This window comes from Impatiens glandulifera, chromosome 4 (assembly GCF_907164915.1).
Source record: "Impatiens glandulifera chromosome 4, dImpGla2.1, whole genome shotgun sequence".
NCBI lineage: Eukaryota > Viridiplantae > Streptophyta > Magnoliopsida > Ericales > Balsaminaceae > Impatiens > Impatiens glandulifera.
Window position 1 is genome coordinate 10,291,075 of NC_061865.1, and position 19,643 is coordinate 10,310,717.

The 19,643-nt window shown below is 26.7% G+C and overlaps 1 protein-coding gene across 2 annotated transcripts; it reads left to right on the forward strand.

Annotated features, from left to right (window-relative positions):
• Positions 1-17,866: 17,866 nt before the first annotated feature.
• Positions 17,867-19,593, forward strand: LOC124935743 (thioredoxin H-type). 2 transcript variants are annotated; one of them, XM_047476164.1, is made up of 4 exons: positions 17,867-18,094; positions 18,125-18,199; positions 19,153-19,275; positions 19,348-19,593. In XM_047476164.1, exons 1-4 carry the CDS (start codon positions 17,924-17,926, stop codon positions 19,501-19,503), a joined length of 525 nt encoding a protein of 174 aa, XP_047332120.1. In that variant the 5' UTR covers positions 17,867-17,923; the 3' UTR covers positions 19,504-19,593. The 2 variants fall into 2 exon arrangements, with proteins under 2 accessions (XP_047332120.1, XP_047332119.1); XM_047476163.1 differs by having other exon boundaries at positions 17,867-18,199.
• Positions 19,594-19,643: the final 50 nt, after the last annotated feature.

Sequence of the window (19,643 nt, forward strand, 5' to 3'; positions counted from 1 at the left end):
CACCATCAATTATCATTTTTTAAATAATTTATTTAAATAACACACTACAAACAAGGCCTAAGAGACTATATTTCTTTATATAAATAATTTGTGAATTATTTTAATATTTTAGTACAAATTTTAAAAAACAATTTTTTCAATAAAAAACTTAAAAGTAATAAATAATATATAATAATAATAAAAAATAAAAATATTTTAATATTTCATTAATTAATGAAGTAATATGATTGATGAGAGGTAATGAAATAATATTTTAATAAATTGATATTATTTAAAAAATATTAAAATTCTTAAGTTAATAAAGAGAGAATTATAAATTTATTTGTTAATTTAGAAGAGTTACTTTAAGGAAATGAATTTTCATTATTCATATACAGAAATTATAATAGGTTAAATTTGAAAATTTAAGCCTATTAGTTTACATGAAATAATATTTTAAAATATATTAAAAAAAATGATTGGGAAGAAAATTCGTGATGTCATGTAATTCCTTTTTACAACTTTCCCATATCATTATAAATATTAACAAATTTAATTATATTTGTCTATTAAGATTTAACTTTACTCCAATTTTAAATGTTTTCAAACATATCCCTATTTTGTCATTAAACAACTAAATAAAATAATTAAATTACATGTCATGAAATATTAAACAAATGATACACAATAAATGAGAAATATCAAAGAAAATAAAATACTACAATTAGCTTTCAAACTTATAAGTTGTACCTGTTATTACTCTTATTATTAGTATTATTATTATTATTGAATATCTTTATATTTTAATTAAATAATATAGTATTCAAGAATTTAATTATATTTATTTGAATATTTTTGAAAGTTTTAAAATATATATTTACATATATAATTTTAAAAATATTATATATAAATATATAATTTTAAAAATATTTATTACTTTATAATTTTGACATTATATAATAAAAATTATATACATAATTTTTAATAAATTTTCAAAAATTATAAATTAATAAATTATTTTAAATATATATATATATATATATATTATATATATACTAAAATATATAAATAATTTATTCACTGAACTTTTAAATTATATATATTTCAAATTCACTCCATCAATTTAATCAAAATATCATCTCTTGATAGTTAATAATCATATAGACTAGTTTGATTCAGTTTAATATGATTTCAATATGATTTAAGCTTGGGTAGGTTTGATTCAGTTTATACGTCCAAATTATTTATTTTTTATATTTATAATATTATTTAATAATTAATATTATATATATAATGTTATATATATTTATTAATTTAATTTTAAATATTAATATTTATAAAAAAATTAATATATAATTTTAAATATTAATAAATGACTTAAATTAAAAATTAATATATTTTAAAATAAATTATATTAATAAAAAAAATAATTTATTATTATTATATATTTTTTTCACCTTTCAATACTTTCTCTTCTACCTAATCTTTCAATTATCAATTCATTTTCGAGCTCTCTCACCATATTCGTATTATCATTCATTTTGGTCACGTTTGATTCATTTCAATTGTAACATGTACTTTTCGATAATTAATTAAGTCTAGGTTGATTTTTGAAACTATAATTATAAATAAAAAATTTACAATTTATTTATATTTCATATTTTGCTTAATTATTTTATATATTAAGATACATATATTATAAATAAAAATATATTAAATATATATTTTTTTATTATAATAATTTTATATAAATATATAAAAATATTATAAATATATAAAATATATGAAAAAGAATAAATAAAATTATTAGAAAGAGATTAAATAAATGAAAGAGAATTAATAAAGTAATTAGAAAATAATGAAATAGATGAAAGAGAATGAATAAAAAAATATTTTAAAATAATGAGAGAGAAAAACGTTAAGGAGGGAGGTAGAGAAAAAATTAAGTTTAAACGCAAATGTGTGTTTGATCATAATTTTTTATGTGAGCTTATTACGCAAAGTTACTGTAACAACTTATTACATACACGACTTATTAACGCCGAATCAAAGGATGCCATAATCTCCTTCTTGAAAATGGATGAATGACAATTTTTTTTTTACATATAAACGTTTATAGAAGCCTAGTTTGAATGTTTTTTTTTACAAAATTTAAAAATAGAAAAATTTAATGATTGTTGATAATTTTGAGGAGGTGATGTCCTGATAATTATTTTTGTTGAAAAGACTTAAAGTGTATTAATATATATAAATAAATTAAAAAATAAAAAATAAAAATAGAAAGTATTTTAGTATTTTGATTAATGAAATGAGTGATATTATTATTGAAAATTGATTAATTAAAAAGTCAATTTTTTTTAAATTATTTTAAAACCAAAACCGAATCAAATCCTATTTTATATACAAGTCAAATTGAGTACAATAAATCAGCTTTATTTTAAAGTTTTTTTAAAATATATTTATAAGAAAGTTTGAAAATATTTGCTCGTTTATAATTATTTAAATAATTCAATTTAAATAAACATTATTTTGTTCTAATTCCTTTTCATTATATTATTTAATTTATTAATTCAAATATTATTTATTTACACACAAAAAAAAAAATTTATTATTACATATTAATATTCTATACATTCATTTTAACAAAAACAAAAAAAAAAAATTCTGCATACTCAAAATTATGAAAATCATACTTTTTAAATAAGTTAAGTTATTCATAACTTGATGATATTGACGGTCCCTAATTAGACTCACCTTAATGCTCAACATGCATATGTGACCAATTTTTAATTAATTAATTTTTTGGAATTTTGTGTGTAGAGAAACAAAATGATAAAATATAAAAGTCAAGTAAAATGTAGATCAAATGATAAAAGTGATTTCTTTACATCAATGATCACAAATACGATTCTCGCGCTTAATGAATGTAGGATGTCATGTAAAACTTTTTACCTTACAAAATTAAAATAAAATTTATGTGACCATTTTTTTCAATAATTTTGATGCTTTGGATGTTGATTCTTAAGGAATAAAGCATAATTGTTTCATTCATTTATTCTTATTCATGTTGGAATGACTTTTAACTAGCATGAGTGTCCCGCCTCGTACGATTTCGAATTAAATAAAAAAAAAATCGACAAAACATCTAATTATATAAATTTTTAGATAAAAATATCAAACAAAATACAAAAAATATGTCATAAATCATTAATTAAAATGTACACAAAATATTAATAAACAGATACTTAGCTAACGTTTTATTTACTCACAAATTGTCTTTGTCGAGAATATTACCTAATATGAATTTGTCATATTTAAGACTACATTTCACTTTTGATAAAAAAAAAAGAATATTGAATTATTTCTCTTAATATCATAAATAAAAATATTGTACAAAATAATATCATTATGTGAATACAATTAATTACACAAAATAATGATATCATTCATTTAATATTAATCATTTCTCAAAATATATAATTAAAAACATTGTATAAATTAATATTATATCATCAAACCAATCAAACACACCAAATAAATTATCATTCATTATTTACTAGGATAAATAATTATCAGTACGATAATAAATAATTATTAACAAAGCAGTAAAAAAAAATGGAATTGTGGAAAAATTAATTATGTTAAGAGGGTATATAAGGAAGATATCTTGATTTACAGAAAGAAAATATATTATAGAAAAAATATTTCAAGATTAACTTCTCTCTTTATCTTCTTTCTCTATTGTACTCACCGTAGTAGTTAAATTTTATCTCTTTCCATTAATTTTTATTTTCTCTTCGTTCTTAAGTATAATTATCTTGTTCATTTACTTTAAAGATATATACCTAATTCGAGTTTAAGATGTATCATTAGTATCAGAGTGTCGTTCTTTCGCCTATTGAGAATTAGAAAGAATTGCAAAGAATTCAATCACAAGAATAAAAATATCTAATTCGGTGAAGAAGAGTTTAGATCATGGTGTGAATATCAATAAGCATTCTGTCGTGAAGCGAAATACTACAAGCTGACCAAGAGCTCAATTCATTATAAAGGGTGGAACTCAAAACAGAAAGAAATCTAAAAGGATGTATTTGAAGCTCAAAGAGTGATAAGAGATTGGATCGAAATGATAAATAACTCAACCGAATAGAAGAAATGTTGACATGCAATACATAAAGTGATTATGCAGTTAGAAAAAAAGATTGAGGGAGAACCTCTTAAACAATCAAGGGATGTTTTAGAGAAAAAAAACATCATAACTATTTTGTTAGATTGAAAAACTCAAGTCTGATTCCACAAGTGGCCCAACAAAAAGTTTTAATGAAAAATAACAAAGACTCGAGAGGAATACGAGACAAAATGCGACGATTTTGAATTTGAAGAAGAGATATACAATAATACAAAATTGTCGGTTATTTATTTATAAATCCCAAAATTTGTGTTAGGGAAACGAGATGTCGCTAATGATAATTAACGAACAGGAAGTGCAGTCAATATACGTCGATACATATGATCAAGTTGACAGTGACATATTCAATTCAACAGTTGATGCATTTGAGAGTCTCAAAAATCGAATCTTGGCCAACGACCCAATGTTTCAACCATGTCTTGATTCAAGACAAAAAGTGAGATACTTTTTGTGGTTTTAAGAACCACTTGATGATAAAAGTTTTGGTCGTAAATCGTTGATGATGTTGGGTCAAATTATTTTGACTAAGTGTTGAAATAATTTAACCATTGAGATTTTGATGATGAAATGACTTATGAGTTTTGATGCAGGTGTATTGAAACAATATTTCATAAGACTTGGCTCTAATGAGGGTCATTAGACCGATTTTGGCATTGGATGCATAGAATTAGACGTACAGTCTAACTCATCGGAGTTAGACGTCTAGTCTAATGAATGCATAGAATTAGACGTATAGTCTAATATATTTGCAATTAGACGGATAGTCTAATATATGCGGAATTAGACGTGCAGTCTAACTCAGTGGAGTTAGATGTGCAGTCTAATGGTTATTGTAATTAGACGTGTAATCTAATTCTATTAGACCAGGCGGTCTAATAGACTCGGTTATTAGAAGGAGATGTTTGATTTCATTAGACTGATTTTCAAAATCCGTCTAACTGAAATTCGTCTAATGCCCAGCTTAAGAAGTTTGCTTGAAGCTAGCATTTCACCTACCCACGTGCTATAGTTGTACCCTACTCCTGCTCCACTTTCTAGTGAAGATTAGTACAACAACTATATGAAACCAACCAAGAAATGCCACATAAGAGAATTTTCCTCACATTACTTGTTTTGCCCGTACATCCCTGATGGAATATTCGGCGTACTACCAGTAATGTACGGCCACGATCCTTGTGCTCAGAACCTGCTGTGTACAATGTACAATGGAGGTTTTCCAATGGAAGAGTGTCACGTATCATTCTAAAAGATTCGACCGTTAGCTCCTGCTCAGTATTTAACAAATCTAAAGGACAACGAACAATCCGCCTTAACAAGAAGAACTGCTAACTTTACGAACTTGCCAATCTTGAGAGAATTCAAGCCTTTGAATATTCATACTGTGAAGCTGCTTTCTGATTGTACTGTGTGTGAATAAAGAGAGAGCTAGAATCAAAACACCTTTAGCTGAGTGATATTCTTCATATTGTAATTGAACAGAAAGTGTTCTGTTCAATAGTGAGCTAAGTGTGTGTAAACTGTATTTGATTCGAATCATATTATAGTGAATCCTTCCGGTGGTTGGAAGAAGGGGTGACGTAGGAGAGTTTCTCCGAACATTCATAAACAAACTGCTGTGTTCTTTCATTTCTGTCATCTTTTCATATTTCATCTTGTGCTTCAAACCCAAGTAAACAATTCCGCCTTGAATCTGTTTCAAGTGTTTACAAGTGTTTGCGTAGAATAGAAAGCGAATTAAATCCCTAACAAGATTTCTTTCAAACCGTTTTTCATAAACTTTCATCCTTAGCCAGACCCCGTCTTTATTGATAAAGTCGATCCTATCAGATGACTTGTAGATATTTCATATGGTTTGATGAACCACTCGATAGCCTAAGGAAGCAATTACGACGATTCATGTGGTTCGGAAAGCTATGGATGTTTTGGGAGTTTTAGTTGAACATTCATTTATTGCCTACATGGAAGGAGGATGAATCTTGGTTGGTTGGAATATGAATTTTCAAAACATGGAATAGTTAGAAATAAATCGGTTTCTTCTTTTAATTGTGTTGTTCGTGATCGAACAAATGTTGGAGATGTTAATGATACGAGGGATTGTTAGGGTTAAAACCTAACCCTAGAATAATCTACACTAGGAATAAATAATTATCAATATAAAAATAAATAATTATTAATAAGACATTACAAAATATGTGGGAGTGACAGAAAAATTGATTATGATAAATAGAGGTACATAAGAAATTAAAAAGATTTTAAAATAATTTGAACTAAAAATAAATAATTATTAATATGAGAATAAATAATTATAAAAAAGTCAATAACAAAAATAAATGTGGGATTTTTATTTTATTAAGGCAGTATATATAGAAGAGATCCTAATTTAGAAAAAAACATTAGAGAAATCTTTTCTATATCTTCTTCCTATTCATCCACACTTATATTCTCTCTCCCTCGTTAATTTTTATGATCTCATCGTTCTTAATTATAATTCTTTTGTTATATATGTAATTTGAGTATAAAGCATATCACATTTCATTTTATATTAATTATTATTTTATAAATAATAATTATCCAACATCCAACTTAATATAATAATTATAAAGTAAAAAAAATAGATAAAATAAACAAATCAAACACAAAATTACATATTTGAAAAAAAAAAGAAAAAAAAGTTAATTGAATGTGTAAGATACACATGTCAACAAGTATTTTATTTTTCCCTATATCTGATACTTATACAACTCTCCTCTAACTCATAAACAACTAAATTTCACAGATTTTATTCCTCTATCTTGAGTTCTCCTAATCAATTGAGAACCTAACAATAAGGGATCTTTATACAACAATGTCAGCTCCCTTCTTGTTGTTAAGGGTAAGATTGAGCCTTTAAACTCAAAATATCATAAGAAAATAATATTGTACAAATTAATATCATATCGTCAAGCCAATTAATCACACAAAATAGCAAACTATCATTCATTTTATATGAATAATTTCTCAAAAAAATATTCAATTTTCTAACAACGAACTTAATATAATAAACAAATCAAACAAAAAATCAATATTTGCTAAAAAAAAATTCGTATTTTCCCTATTGTGAAAAAGATTAACACAATCATATACAACTCTCCTCCGAGTCTTAAATAATTAAATCTCACATCTTTCATTCCTCTCTTTTGAGTTCTCTCAATCAACCTACAATATTAACAATTCTTATATGTCGGATTTCAGCTCCCCTTTCGCTGTCAAGTGTCAACTAGAGCATTTAAGTGATAATAATATATATAATTTAAAAAATTGCATTAGATTAGAGCTTTGAATATTGAATTAAATATTTTTTGATATTATAATTAGTTTAAAAAGAAAATTATATTCATACATATTAACCAATACCATCTATATAACATAGCTTTACACTTGAAAAGATTTTGTCATACAACTAAATCTAATAAAAAGAAGTATTTGAATATCTTATGAAAACAATTATGCAAAATTGTCTATATCATTATATGCACACACTAATCACAATCATTGATTTAATAATAATCAAGAAAATCTTTATATCAAACTGAACAAAATACTATTGAAATCACTAAATCAAAGAAATTAAACTATGCACATAACATCAATGGCATACCATACTTTCAAAATATCAGGTTGAAGAGTCCTCGTTAGGCGTAACGAACGCAACCAAAATTGGTTAAAGAGTCTGTAAATTTCTTGATTAGAGATCGCAACATAGAATTAGAGCAAAGAGATTGAAATTTAAAATCCAGATTTGCCTATTAGGCTTTTCTTTTGGTATTTATATTATACTAAAATATTACAACAACTCCTATATTTTATCAGTACATTCAAAATAAATATAAACTAATTATTTTTTATTATATTTTACATCCCCTCCCCAAGATGAACATCTCTCAAGTTCATCTTGTATCGGAAGCAAGAAAATAAACCATGATCCAAAGCTTTTCCAGTTTCATGTATCTTTTAATAGACATGTAGAGGTTGAATAAAACTTTGTTTAAAGTTATTTTTAACAAGGTGACAATCTATATTTAAGTGATTTGTTCTCTCGTGAAGACCGAATTTTTAGCAATATGAATTGCGACTTCATTATCACATCGAAGTGGAATCGGTAAACTCACTTTTATGTTAAAATTATTCAGCAAGTAAAATATCCACTTTAGCTCACAAACTGTAGTGGCCATACTCCAGTATTCTACCTCAGCGAACGATCGTGAAACCGTAGTTTATTTTTTAGTCTTCCATGACACCAAAGCTTCTCCAAGTTTAATGCAATAAAACTTGAGAGATCTTTGACTATCTGTACATGTTTCCCAATCGGCATTTAAAAAACCCTCAATCAGGTCACCATGGAGAAAATGCATGTACATCGTCATAAAGGTCACCATGGAGAAAATCATTGTTAACGTCAAATTTCTATAAAAGCCAATTGTTGAGGCTTTTAGAGTAAGTAAAATTCTTACCGTGACTGCTTTTGTAACCGAAGAGAAGCTACCGTGGAAGTCAATCTCATCCCTTTGGTTGTATTCCTTTGCCACTAGTCTCACTTTGTACTTTGCCACAATTCAATTTGGATTTAATTTCGTCTTGCAAATCCATATGCATCCAATTGGTTTCTTCTCATTTGGAAGTGTAACTAAATTCCATGTAATATTGTTTTTTTATAGTAGTTAGTTCCTCATTCATGGCGATCTGACAATGTTTAATTTTTTCAGCTTCTTTGTAAGATTGTGGTTATTTAATTATGGAAATAGTTTCTAAAAAATTTAAGTGTTCATTATTAATACATTTAGTTATATATGGAAAAGTATTTGGAGTATAAGAAGTTCCACTTTTTAGGTTTGCATTTGAATTAACAACATAACTATCATGCCAAACATGAATCTTTTTTCCCTATTTTTTTCTTTGTTGATTTTGTAAAAATTTGTTTCACTTGATTGTATAAAATAATTTTGTTTAGAGTTTTCACAAAAAACTGAATCATGATAACATCATCATTTATAGAAGTTGAATCCCCTACAATTGAGTATTTTAATTCTTCATCAGATTCATCAAAATGATCTATATTTATAGAATTATTTATCTTTCGATATGGAAAGAAATTTCATAAAAATTAATATTTTTTTGACAAAAATATTTTCAGTTGCATTGTCAAAAACTCTATATCCTTTTTTTCCATGACAAAATCTAATGAAAATACATTTTTCCTCTTGGTTCAAATTTAGTTTTTGTGAGGAGTGTTGTTTTCGGCATAGCACAAACATCCAAAAACTCTTAACTGTGAAAATTTTGGTTGTTTTTTTTATGTAGTTTAAAAAATGAGTTTCTAATTTAAAATTTGTGTAGGAGTCCTATTAACAATATGTGTTTCCATTAAGATTGGAAATGACCAAAAACATGAAGGCAGACTTGCTTGAAATAAAATAGAACGAGCAATTTGAAGAAGGTGCTGGTGTTTTCGCTCTACCACCAAATTTTGTTGTGGGTGTAAGGGCAAGATTTTTGATGCAATATTCTATTTCTTTTGAAAAATTCTAACATTCAAAACTTAAGAACTCATTTCCATTGTCAGTTCTTATAGTTTTAATAGACTATTCAAATTGTGTTTTGACCATGGCATAAAAATCAAAAATATTTGGCAAACAAGATTTTTAGTTTTGAGGATGTATGTTCAAGTAACCTACTATAATCATCTACAATTGTAAGGATATAAGAACAATTAATGAAAGATTTTTCTTTATAAGGACCCTAGATGTCCATATGAATCAACTCGAAACACTTAGTAACTTTGGATAAACTATTAATGGTAATTTTTTCTATTTTGAAATTGGACAAACACTATAATGAAAATTCTCATTCTTATCTAAACTAAAAGTATTTTTTAAAAATATCAAAAAGATGACCAAATCTTCTATGCAGCAAAGTAAAATCAGTACATGTATTGAAGATTTTGTTCCCTAAATTAGTTTCTAATAGGTACAAATTTTAAGAAAAGTCTCATCTGTCTACGATTGTATTGTCTCTAACATTATGCAATAAACAACCAGTAGAAGAAAATTGATAACTAATATTGTTTATTGTAGCAAGTTTTGAAACTGAAATTATGTTATAAGTCTTTTACATATATTACATCATATAATATCAACTTTCTAGTTAATCTAACATTTTCTATTTATTTTACATGTTTTGTTGTTCCATCAGGTAGATACAATGACATATTATATGATTTTCTAAGATCAATTATCATACTCAAATTAGCACATATGTGACAACTAGTATCGATGTCTATTACCCAAACATGTTTATTCTTAGAGTTATTATACACATTCAAATTACAAGTATTAGTAAGATTTATAGAAGAAAACATACATTCGTAGTAGTTTTCTTTACTCTTGCCTTATGTTTGTAGTGCTTTCATAACTTCTTTTACCATTGCTTCAATGTCTATGTTACTTTCAATGTCTATGTTACTGAACTTTGGATTTGATTTGAGGACTCAAGTTGTTTATCACAATATGAGAAGGGATTGTTAGTTGCTGCATTTGCTTTTTCTGGAAATTTTGTTTTTTAGTCTCGATTTTCTTTACACCATTCTAGATACCCAATAATCTTGAAGCATCCTTCTTGGTTATGATCTTCCATTCTGCAATGAGTAAAAAATGGATTTTGTGTTCCATTCCCATTTTTTCCTATGTTGTTTCCTCTCCTTCCTCTTTCTTGAATTATTTTGACCCCTCTGTTGATCTGAACTATCTTTCATTAGCATTGCAAAATTATCAGTTTGTTTAGACATTAATCTCTAAACTTCCCTTTGTCTTTCAATACTCAACACCATTACATAATATCGATTCAGACTTGGTTTTGAATCCATAAGAATTATATGTTGTCCTGCGTTATCTAAATACTCTTTCAGTCCCAATAGAAATTGTGCAAGCATGTTAAAGTATTTAACTCAATCACTAACTTTGTCATTTTACAACAACAATGAGTTCTTGAATTATTCACAAGTAATGGTTCAAGAACCATCAGTTCATCTCATAGCTTCTTTAACTTGGAAAAAATACTTTTCAAGTGTCAAATTTCCTTGTCGTAGATTACTAATGACCTTCTGGATTTGGTATGCTTGTGGGACGTTATTTTCTTGATATCTTTCTTTGATATATGTCCACATATTCAAGTTGTAGTCGTGGATGAGTAGTTAATCTTGATTTCATCCAACACTGTATTTAGAATCCAAGATCGAACTAGACAATCCATCTTTTTTCATCGATTGAAGTCATCTGCTTTTCTTGGAACTATCAACAATCCATCTAGAAATCATAATTTTGATTTTGCTTCTAGGGATAAACAAACACCACTACTCCACCCTATATAATTTCCACCATTGAAAACAGTTGTGCAAATTATCGCACATGTATTATTGGAGTTACGCATAGTGTATAAAACATTGACGTGTTTCTTCTTGCCGACCATTCTTGTATTTGTATCTCTCAAACAATCTGATGAGGATGATGAAGAATAATCGATTGATGAAGATTCAGGAGATTCAACTTTTTTCTTTTGGCACTTCTTTTAAAACTTCTTGATCACTATAATCGGTTGATGAAGACTCAGAAGATTCTGTTTCTTGATTACTATGTTCCCCTTGCTCTGATACCATGTAAATTTTTTGATTAGAGATCGCAACATAGAATTAGGGCCGAGAGATTGAAATTTGAAATTCATATCTGCCTTATAGGCTTTTGTTCTGGTATTTATATTATACTAAAATATTACAACATCCCCTATATTTTATCAGTATATTCAAAATGAATATAAACTAATTGTTTATTATTACTATTTTACAGAGTCTCTATCTTTATTGAAATCAGTCGAATGTCATCATTTAATTGATCGGTAGTTGAGCATAAGATAATCTTATGTGAATGCCGAATGAAAAGCATCTCTATGCGATTCAAGAACAGAAAAAAATAAGCATTTAAGGCTTACGTTTCATCAAGCAAAGATCTGACACATCGAATCGAAAGACTTTGGTTCAAGAAATTTTGAATTGTCGATTTTGAACAAATAATTACGTCTAACTAGACCTGAACACTTTAATCATTAGACCACCTATGATTATTAAATTAAATATATAATTTTTTGTATGTATATATAATTTGTATTTAAGTTTGACCTGTAAGTTAATCCGTATATTGACTGTTATAAATCTTGTCTTAAAATAAATTACAGAAAATATATATAAAATAATGTTACAAATAAATAAAATATATGAAGAACAACATCACCGAATAAATGGTTGATTCGAGACATGTGCTTAATATATTTCCCTTAAAACAGTTACACCATCTCCCGTTTGTGCTGGAGTTTATCACAGATGACTGTTTCCCATGGTACAACGAATCTAGTAGTGATTCTGCACTGGAATCACTACGCATCGAACTTGATCAATGTACCTGGACTATATCGAACAAAGAACTCGAAGAACACTCACAAAACAAAAAGAGGGCTTTTGGAATTCTAGTTTGAGAAAATATAAGAGGATAAAGTGTTTTTGTACATTAGATGGTGTGGGATAGAATGTCTATTTACACTGTTGAAATAATAACTGTTAATTAAATCATCAATTGATACAACGATTGACATTGATTGTCTCTTCATTTTCCTTAATATTTTTTTTCTTAATGAAGGATAATTGCTTGTCAAAATTAATTAAGACATTTATTTTGCAATACTGACACCATATGAATGTTTTCAATTGTTAACAATAATATTAAATTATCAAACAATTAATAGTAATAAATTAAGTTACACTAAAGATTAACCACATTTATGTTAATTGGTCATTAATGCATTTTAAATTAATTAATTCAAATTAATTAATTCAAATTATATATTTGGGTCAAATTTCACCTTTAATTTAATTCACATTTGAATTTCATATGAATTAGATTTAATTTTATTATTCACATTCTAATTTCCATTCATTAATAGAATTTATATAATTAGTTTAAAAATTCCAACATTGACCAATATGTTATCCAAACTCATCTTGACTTAAATTATGATTTAAAATAAATGTAAGAATTAACCTTCATCACTAAAAACACATTAATTAAAATATAATGTTATGAATGTGATATGTTATTTAATTCATAAACCATAAGTTATGTATTAAAAAAAATTACTTCTAACATTTAAAAAAACTTATAAAAAATAAATTAATTAATATGCATTTAAGTCTTAAATTGTTTGAAATGCAACTGGTTGGTAGTACGATTTATTCGATACATCGAATCAGAAAATACATCGAATCAGAAAACTTCAATTCAAGCAATTTTGGACCGCCAAATTCTTCTCTAGAGGGTTTGCATATAGACCTACAAGTATAATCATTACATTACTTACCTTAGCTATTTTCGCATTCACATGTACAACCATTATTGTTATTTAAACACCCAATTTCTAATTCACACTAACTAAGATTTGAACTATAGTCTCAACACATATAACTCTCTAAACTTCGTACATACATATACCATCACCATTGTCATTTAAATTTTATGATATTCACTGACCAATTTGCACCAACTAGGATTCAAAACCTAGTCTTAAATGTGAATTGTGTATATATATTTTGTATTTAAGCTTTTGACTCACATGTTAATCCGTATATTAACCACCATTTTATCTACACTAATTTACACTTAAATGAAGATTCAAAACAAGTGTGAATATTTAACCTCCATCACTAAAAAGACATTAATTAAATATAATGTTATCGATATGAAATAATGTGTTATCTAATTGATAAAAACACAATTTAGATCTTAAAAAAATATCCTCTAACATTTAAAAAACTAATAAGCACTTAATTATGGCTTAAATTAGAAGATGATAGTGATAGAAAAGTAATGGATGAAAGTGAAGATAAGACTATAAAAGTAGATCGAAGCAATTCAGACAAAATTGGAGCCAAGAAATGTTAATGTAAATGTGAAATTTCTAAAATACTGAAATAAAACTAATGTTATTAGATAAGTGTTGGATCAACTAAAACAAAACTAACACAAGGGAATGATGTAAACACAACTCATAAACATACATCATCATATGCAACAATTCAATCACCAATAGTAAAGTCTAGAGCCAAACAAGTGAGGATGCGACATGAATATATTTGTTGAGATTCGTGGAATGCAGATTGGGTTTATAGAACAGAGTAAGAGTAGCCAAAGAGTAAGCTCACAATAGAATAAGAATTTTAAAAATGTAGGTCTTGTATGTTTTTGTTGTTTGTTACTGTAATCTTTGTTTGTTTGTTTATTTCCAATCAGATACTCTAGAGTCGTTGTTTGTCATCCCTTAATCAAAGTTAGGACTGTATAACTTTGATTTTAACCATTTCTTCCACTTTTGAGCGTTTTAATGAAATGACGCTAAGTTGTTTTCCTAAAAAACAGAGCATTTTGTATGTATATGATCAAAAATCTATGTTATCGGGCATTAGAGCATCCTTCACACTAGAGGTGGGAAGGCCTGCTTCCGTCTTTCCTGGTCTTGAAATGATAGTTTGATTCCTTTGTTCACTAAAAGCTTTCACTCTTGACAATTGAAAGAAGAGTTTCAGTCTTCGGTCTTGAAGTTGGAGATTTAACTTTCGAACAGGGAAGATTCGAACAACTCCTCCCAATCCACAAGATGAAATGAGAGCTGGAATGAGCTACTTCCATGAAAGACTCAATTCGACTCTAACTAATATTAAAATTGACAAATCTCGGGATAGGAGGAGAATGGCATGATAACTTGATAAGGGTGGTTTGAAGGTCTTCAAACATTTCTTCCTTGAAAATGATGGAATGGAAGATATGCAAGAACTCTTACCCATATCTTAGGATTGAAATGGGGGGTCGGAACTCTTGTAACTCAAGAGGTGGCACAACCAAACTTCAGGTGCGAGCGGGGAGGGTAGCGAAGCCTGTCGTTTGGAACAATCCTCTATGGAATTAAAGATTAGCGCAACAAAAGGAAGGCACCAAGTCTTCCCCTTTACAGGAACGTGAGACGATTCACCATTTCCCTTCCAGTATAGATCCACAACTTTGACTCAGTAGCAGGAAGATTACTCTAAAGAGTAAAAAACACAATTCCAGTCGCAGGCTAATCTTCTTGAAAGAAATATCGTGCAGATGAGAAAGCGCATGCATGAAAGTCGAGTCTAGTATTGTTTTCGTAGGTGAGTAAGAAACAAGCGAGAGTGCAGGCTTGCCCCGAACGAAAGCGAGCCGAATAGGTATGTATCTCCGTGAATAGAGATAAAGATAGGGATTCATCTAAATCTTGATTCACTCTTTTCTTTTTAAGTTGTCTTAAGTACAACTAGTTGATGTAAATAATCGACGGACAAAATCAAAAGGCTTCGGTTCAAACAGTTTTAGACCACTAGTTTCTTAGTTCGGCCCATATACAATTCGGTTTTGGCCAGTTTGCTTACAAATTCGTACTCGTTGAGATTCAAAATTTATTTTTAAGCGAAAAATGTGAACACTTTAATTATTAAATTATTTGTGATTTTTTAATGCAATATATATATATATATAGTATGTGAGCTTTTGACCCGCGGATTAATCCGAAAATTGACCAACATTTATTTACACTAGAATGAACATTCAAAACATTAGTGTACATCAATAAAAAAAAAAAGACATTAATTAAATATAATGTTTTTAATATCATGATGTGTTATGTAATTCAATTTATGTCTTAAAAAAATATTCTTAATATTAAATTTGTTATTGTTGAGGCAGGGTTCATATTTGAGCTATTTAAATAATTTTGTTTGATATTTTTATTAAAATAAGTTATTGAATAAAAAATTTATTAATATTTAATAAAAAATTATTTTAATCTTTAATTTAAAAAATAATTGATTAGATTGATGAAAATATAAGTATAATGAAGATTAATTATTTAAATCACTTTCGGCACTAGTACAACCTGGTCGACCCAAACTTAGTCGGTCTCCAATCTAACGATTGAGGCAAACTCATTTTGGGTTTGGAAACTCTTAACTCACATCAAACGTGAGTTTATACGTATAATGAGTTTTTATCAATTTTTTTCAACTGAAAACGCATTTTCACTATATTTTATATATATTTGAATTCTTCACTATTTTAATATTTACAAACTGAGTTTTAAGTTATAGGTTTAATTTTATTTTTTTATATAATTTTTTTATATATTAATCTTGTTTATATAATTTAATTTATTTTTTATTTAATCTTTTAATATATTAATTTTGTTTTTTATATATTTATATAATTATATATATATATTTATATAATTCTTTTATATATTAATTTTATTAATTTATATATATTTAGTGTTTTTTCTTATAATTTATTTTAATTAAATAAAAAAAAATATTTGGATTTAATTTGTAAAATTTATAAATATGTAGATAACATTAAAAATATTAAAAAGTTGGTAAGAAAATTATATATTCTTTTGAGTTTGAAAATAAGTTTTTGGGTTTGAGATAAATAACTGTTTGATATGACGTTTAGTGTATTTTGAGTGTGAGAATGAGATTAAGGGTGGAAAATAATTACTTAGAAAAATATGAAAATAAATTTGATTGGTTAAGTAAGAGTTGAACTTTTAATAAAAATATTTTTTTTTATATTTTATCATAAACCACTACACTTTTATGTTTAAAAACAATTAGCATAAAACTTGGTAGAAATAATAGACTTAAGTCCAACCAAAAACAAATTAATAGTTGAGTTGTTTTTAAGATTAATAATATATATTTTTGTCTTTGGTTCATTCTCCTCAAATATATATTTTTTTGAAATATATCTTAACTAAGTTTAAGTCCCCTAAATTTGTTGTTAAGTATATTATGTTAAACATCATAACTTTTTAATTTCTAGTTTCATCTCTAAGAATAATATATAGGGCTTGTTCGGTCCAGGTTATTTAAATAATCTAAAAAGAGAGAAAAATGATTATTGGTAATGATTGGTGATAATTTTGAGGAAATGATGATGTTTTTTGGTAAAAAGACTTAAAGGGTATTGATATATATAAATAAAATAAATAATTATAATTTAAAATAGAGGGTATTTTAGTATTTTGGTTAATGACTTGATTGATTTGAAGGATGAGAGGGGAGTGAAGTGAAGTGACAATTGATTTGGTTGGGTTATTTTGAAAACCCAAATAGGCCATAATTTTTTTTATATAATCTAATTAATGTATTTATTTTATTACTGCTTTTTTTGTATTGTAGAGATTCTTTAAATAATATTATCCTATTCAAAAATTATATCACTGCTTTTATTATTGATCAAATTATAAATTCATTAATGAAAATATTAAAAATTGTTAATTTTTTATTTAAGGTATTTTATCCGTATACATAAAAATCTTTTTACCAACAAAATTAGTTTTGAATAATCTGCGATGTTAAATAAGGAAAGAATAAATGTATCGGTTAATACCGCAATTAAATTGATATTCCTAAATTTCCAAAAATCAACATGTGACGGCCGCAAATAAATGAGAGGAATCCAATTCCGATTCCATTTCAATACTACTCGGTACCACCACTACAAATAGTTGATGTAATCTATCTATATATTATAAATTCATGCTTCCACTCTTCATATCATACCATAATTACCATTCTAATTAATTACTTTATTCATAAGAAGAAGAAATATGGGAGCAGAGATATCTAGCATGCAACAGAGAATTGGTTCATCTACTAAACCACCACCACCCTTGCCTACGCCGGTTGCTCGTCGAACAGGTTCGGTTCATTCATTCGACCGTAAAGTGGTGGTGGGGCCACCAACCGCCGGTCAGGTTCATCCATTGCCACCAGCCGCCAGCCAGGTTCCTCGATTGCCACCAGCCGCGGGTCAGGTTCTTACCTTTCACACTCCGGCCAAATGGAAGGCACACTTTGAAGCCTCCAAAACAAATCAAAAGTTGGTTAGTACATTTTTTCTATTTTAAAAAAAAATAAATTTAGCTTATGCAAAAATCATCTATTTCAAAAAAGTTATTATATATGAACAAGAAATATTATATTTCTGAAAAGTTTTATTTTATTCTATTTTGTTGAATTTATGGACTTTATATGTATTGATTGGTTATAAACTTATATGCAGGGTTTGAGTCTTTAATTATGTAATATATGACCCTGAAATTTGGGCTGCAATAGTACTTGTACCATTTTTTTATTCTAATTGTTAAGTTTTTTTTAACTTTAATATACATAAATGAGTAAAGTCATAATAAAATTAGAAAAAAATATTTAATTTGATCTCATGATCCTTTAAAGTATTCAAAAACTGTAAATTTGAGCTTTATTAATATATTTTTTTTACTATAATTGGGGTTGGCTAACCCTAGGGCAAGCTCTCCAAATTGCTGAACAATTTAAATTATTAGTATCAATTTAAATGGTAAAATATTATATATTTAAACAAAAAAAAATATATATATTAAAAGAAATTAAAAATAAAATGTGGGTAATCTTCACATAGGCAGAGTTTAATAAAAATAAATAAATAATTGATTCCTCAAAATGTCAAATGATCTGTAAATGTTCCTTTTTTTCTTTTAAAAAGGGCTACAAATATATAAATTCAAAAGAATTTTTTTTATTACTATTCCCAATTAATGAAACTAATTAGGCCCACCATAACATTAACAGATAATAATTTAATTAATTAATTATTTTTGTTTCTAATTAAATATTTGGAAACTAAGGAAAATAATAAATTAATTAATCTCAAACTCTCAAACATAATAAATGATCATGATCTCACGATTATCATCAGTTTGCTATATAATTAATTAATTGCTAATTGACATTAAGACTTAAATAATTATATTAATTTATATGACTAATATATATTTAATTAATTTGTAACATTCAGATGGTGATAAACTTCACAGCTTCATGGTGTTCACCATGCCAAAACATGATTCCAGTAATTTCCGAATTTTCCACTCGATACACCGATGTCGAGTTCGTCAAGATTGACGTCGACGAACTTATGGTATATTTATTTATTTTTCTATCTGAAGTTTAAATACAATTTAGTAAATTTTCTATTTTTAAATATATTCAGAATGTGGCAATGGAGTTTGGGGTGCAGACAATGCCAACATTTATATTGATGAAGAAAGGAAAAATTGTTGATATGGTCACAGGTGCCAAAAAAGAAGAACTTCGGAACAAAATTGACAAAAACCGCAATATTCTCTATTCTAAAATTATGGGCTAGATCTCATCTTGCTCGCTCTAGATGCATATATGCGAATAAATAAATCAAATAAATGAAATATATTGTAGATGATCATATATAATAAATAATACTCTCTTATTTTGTATACTTGGTGATACAAAATTTTACAATATCGTTCT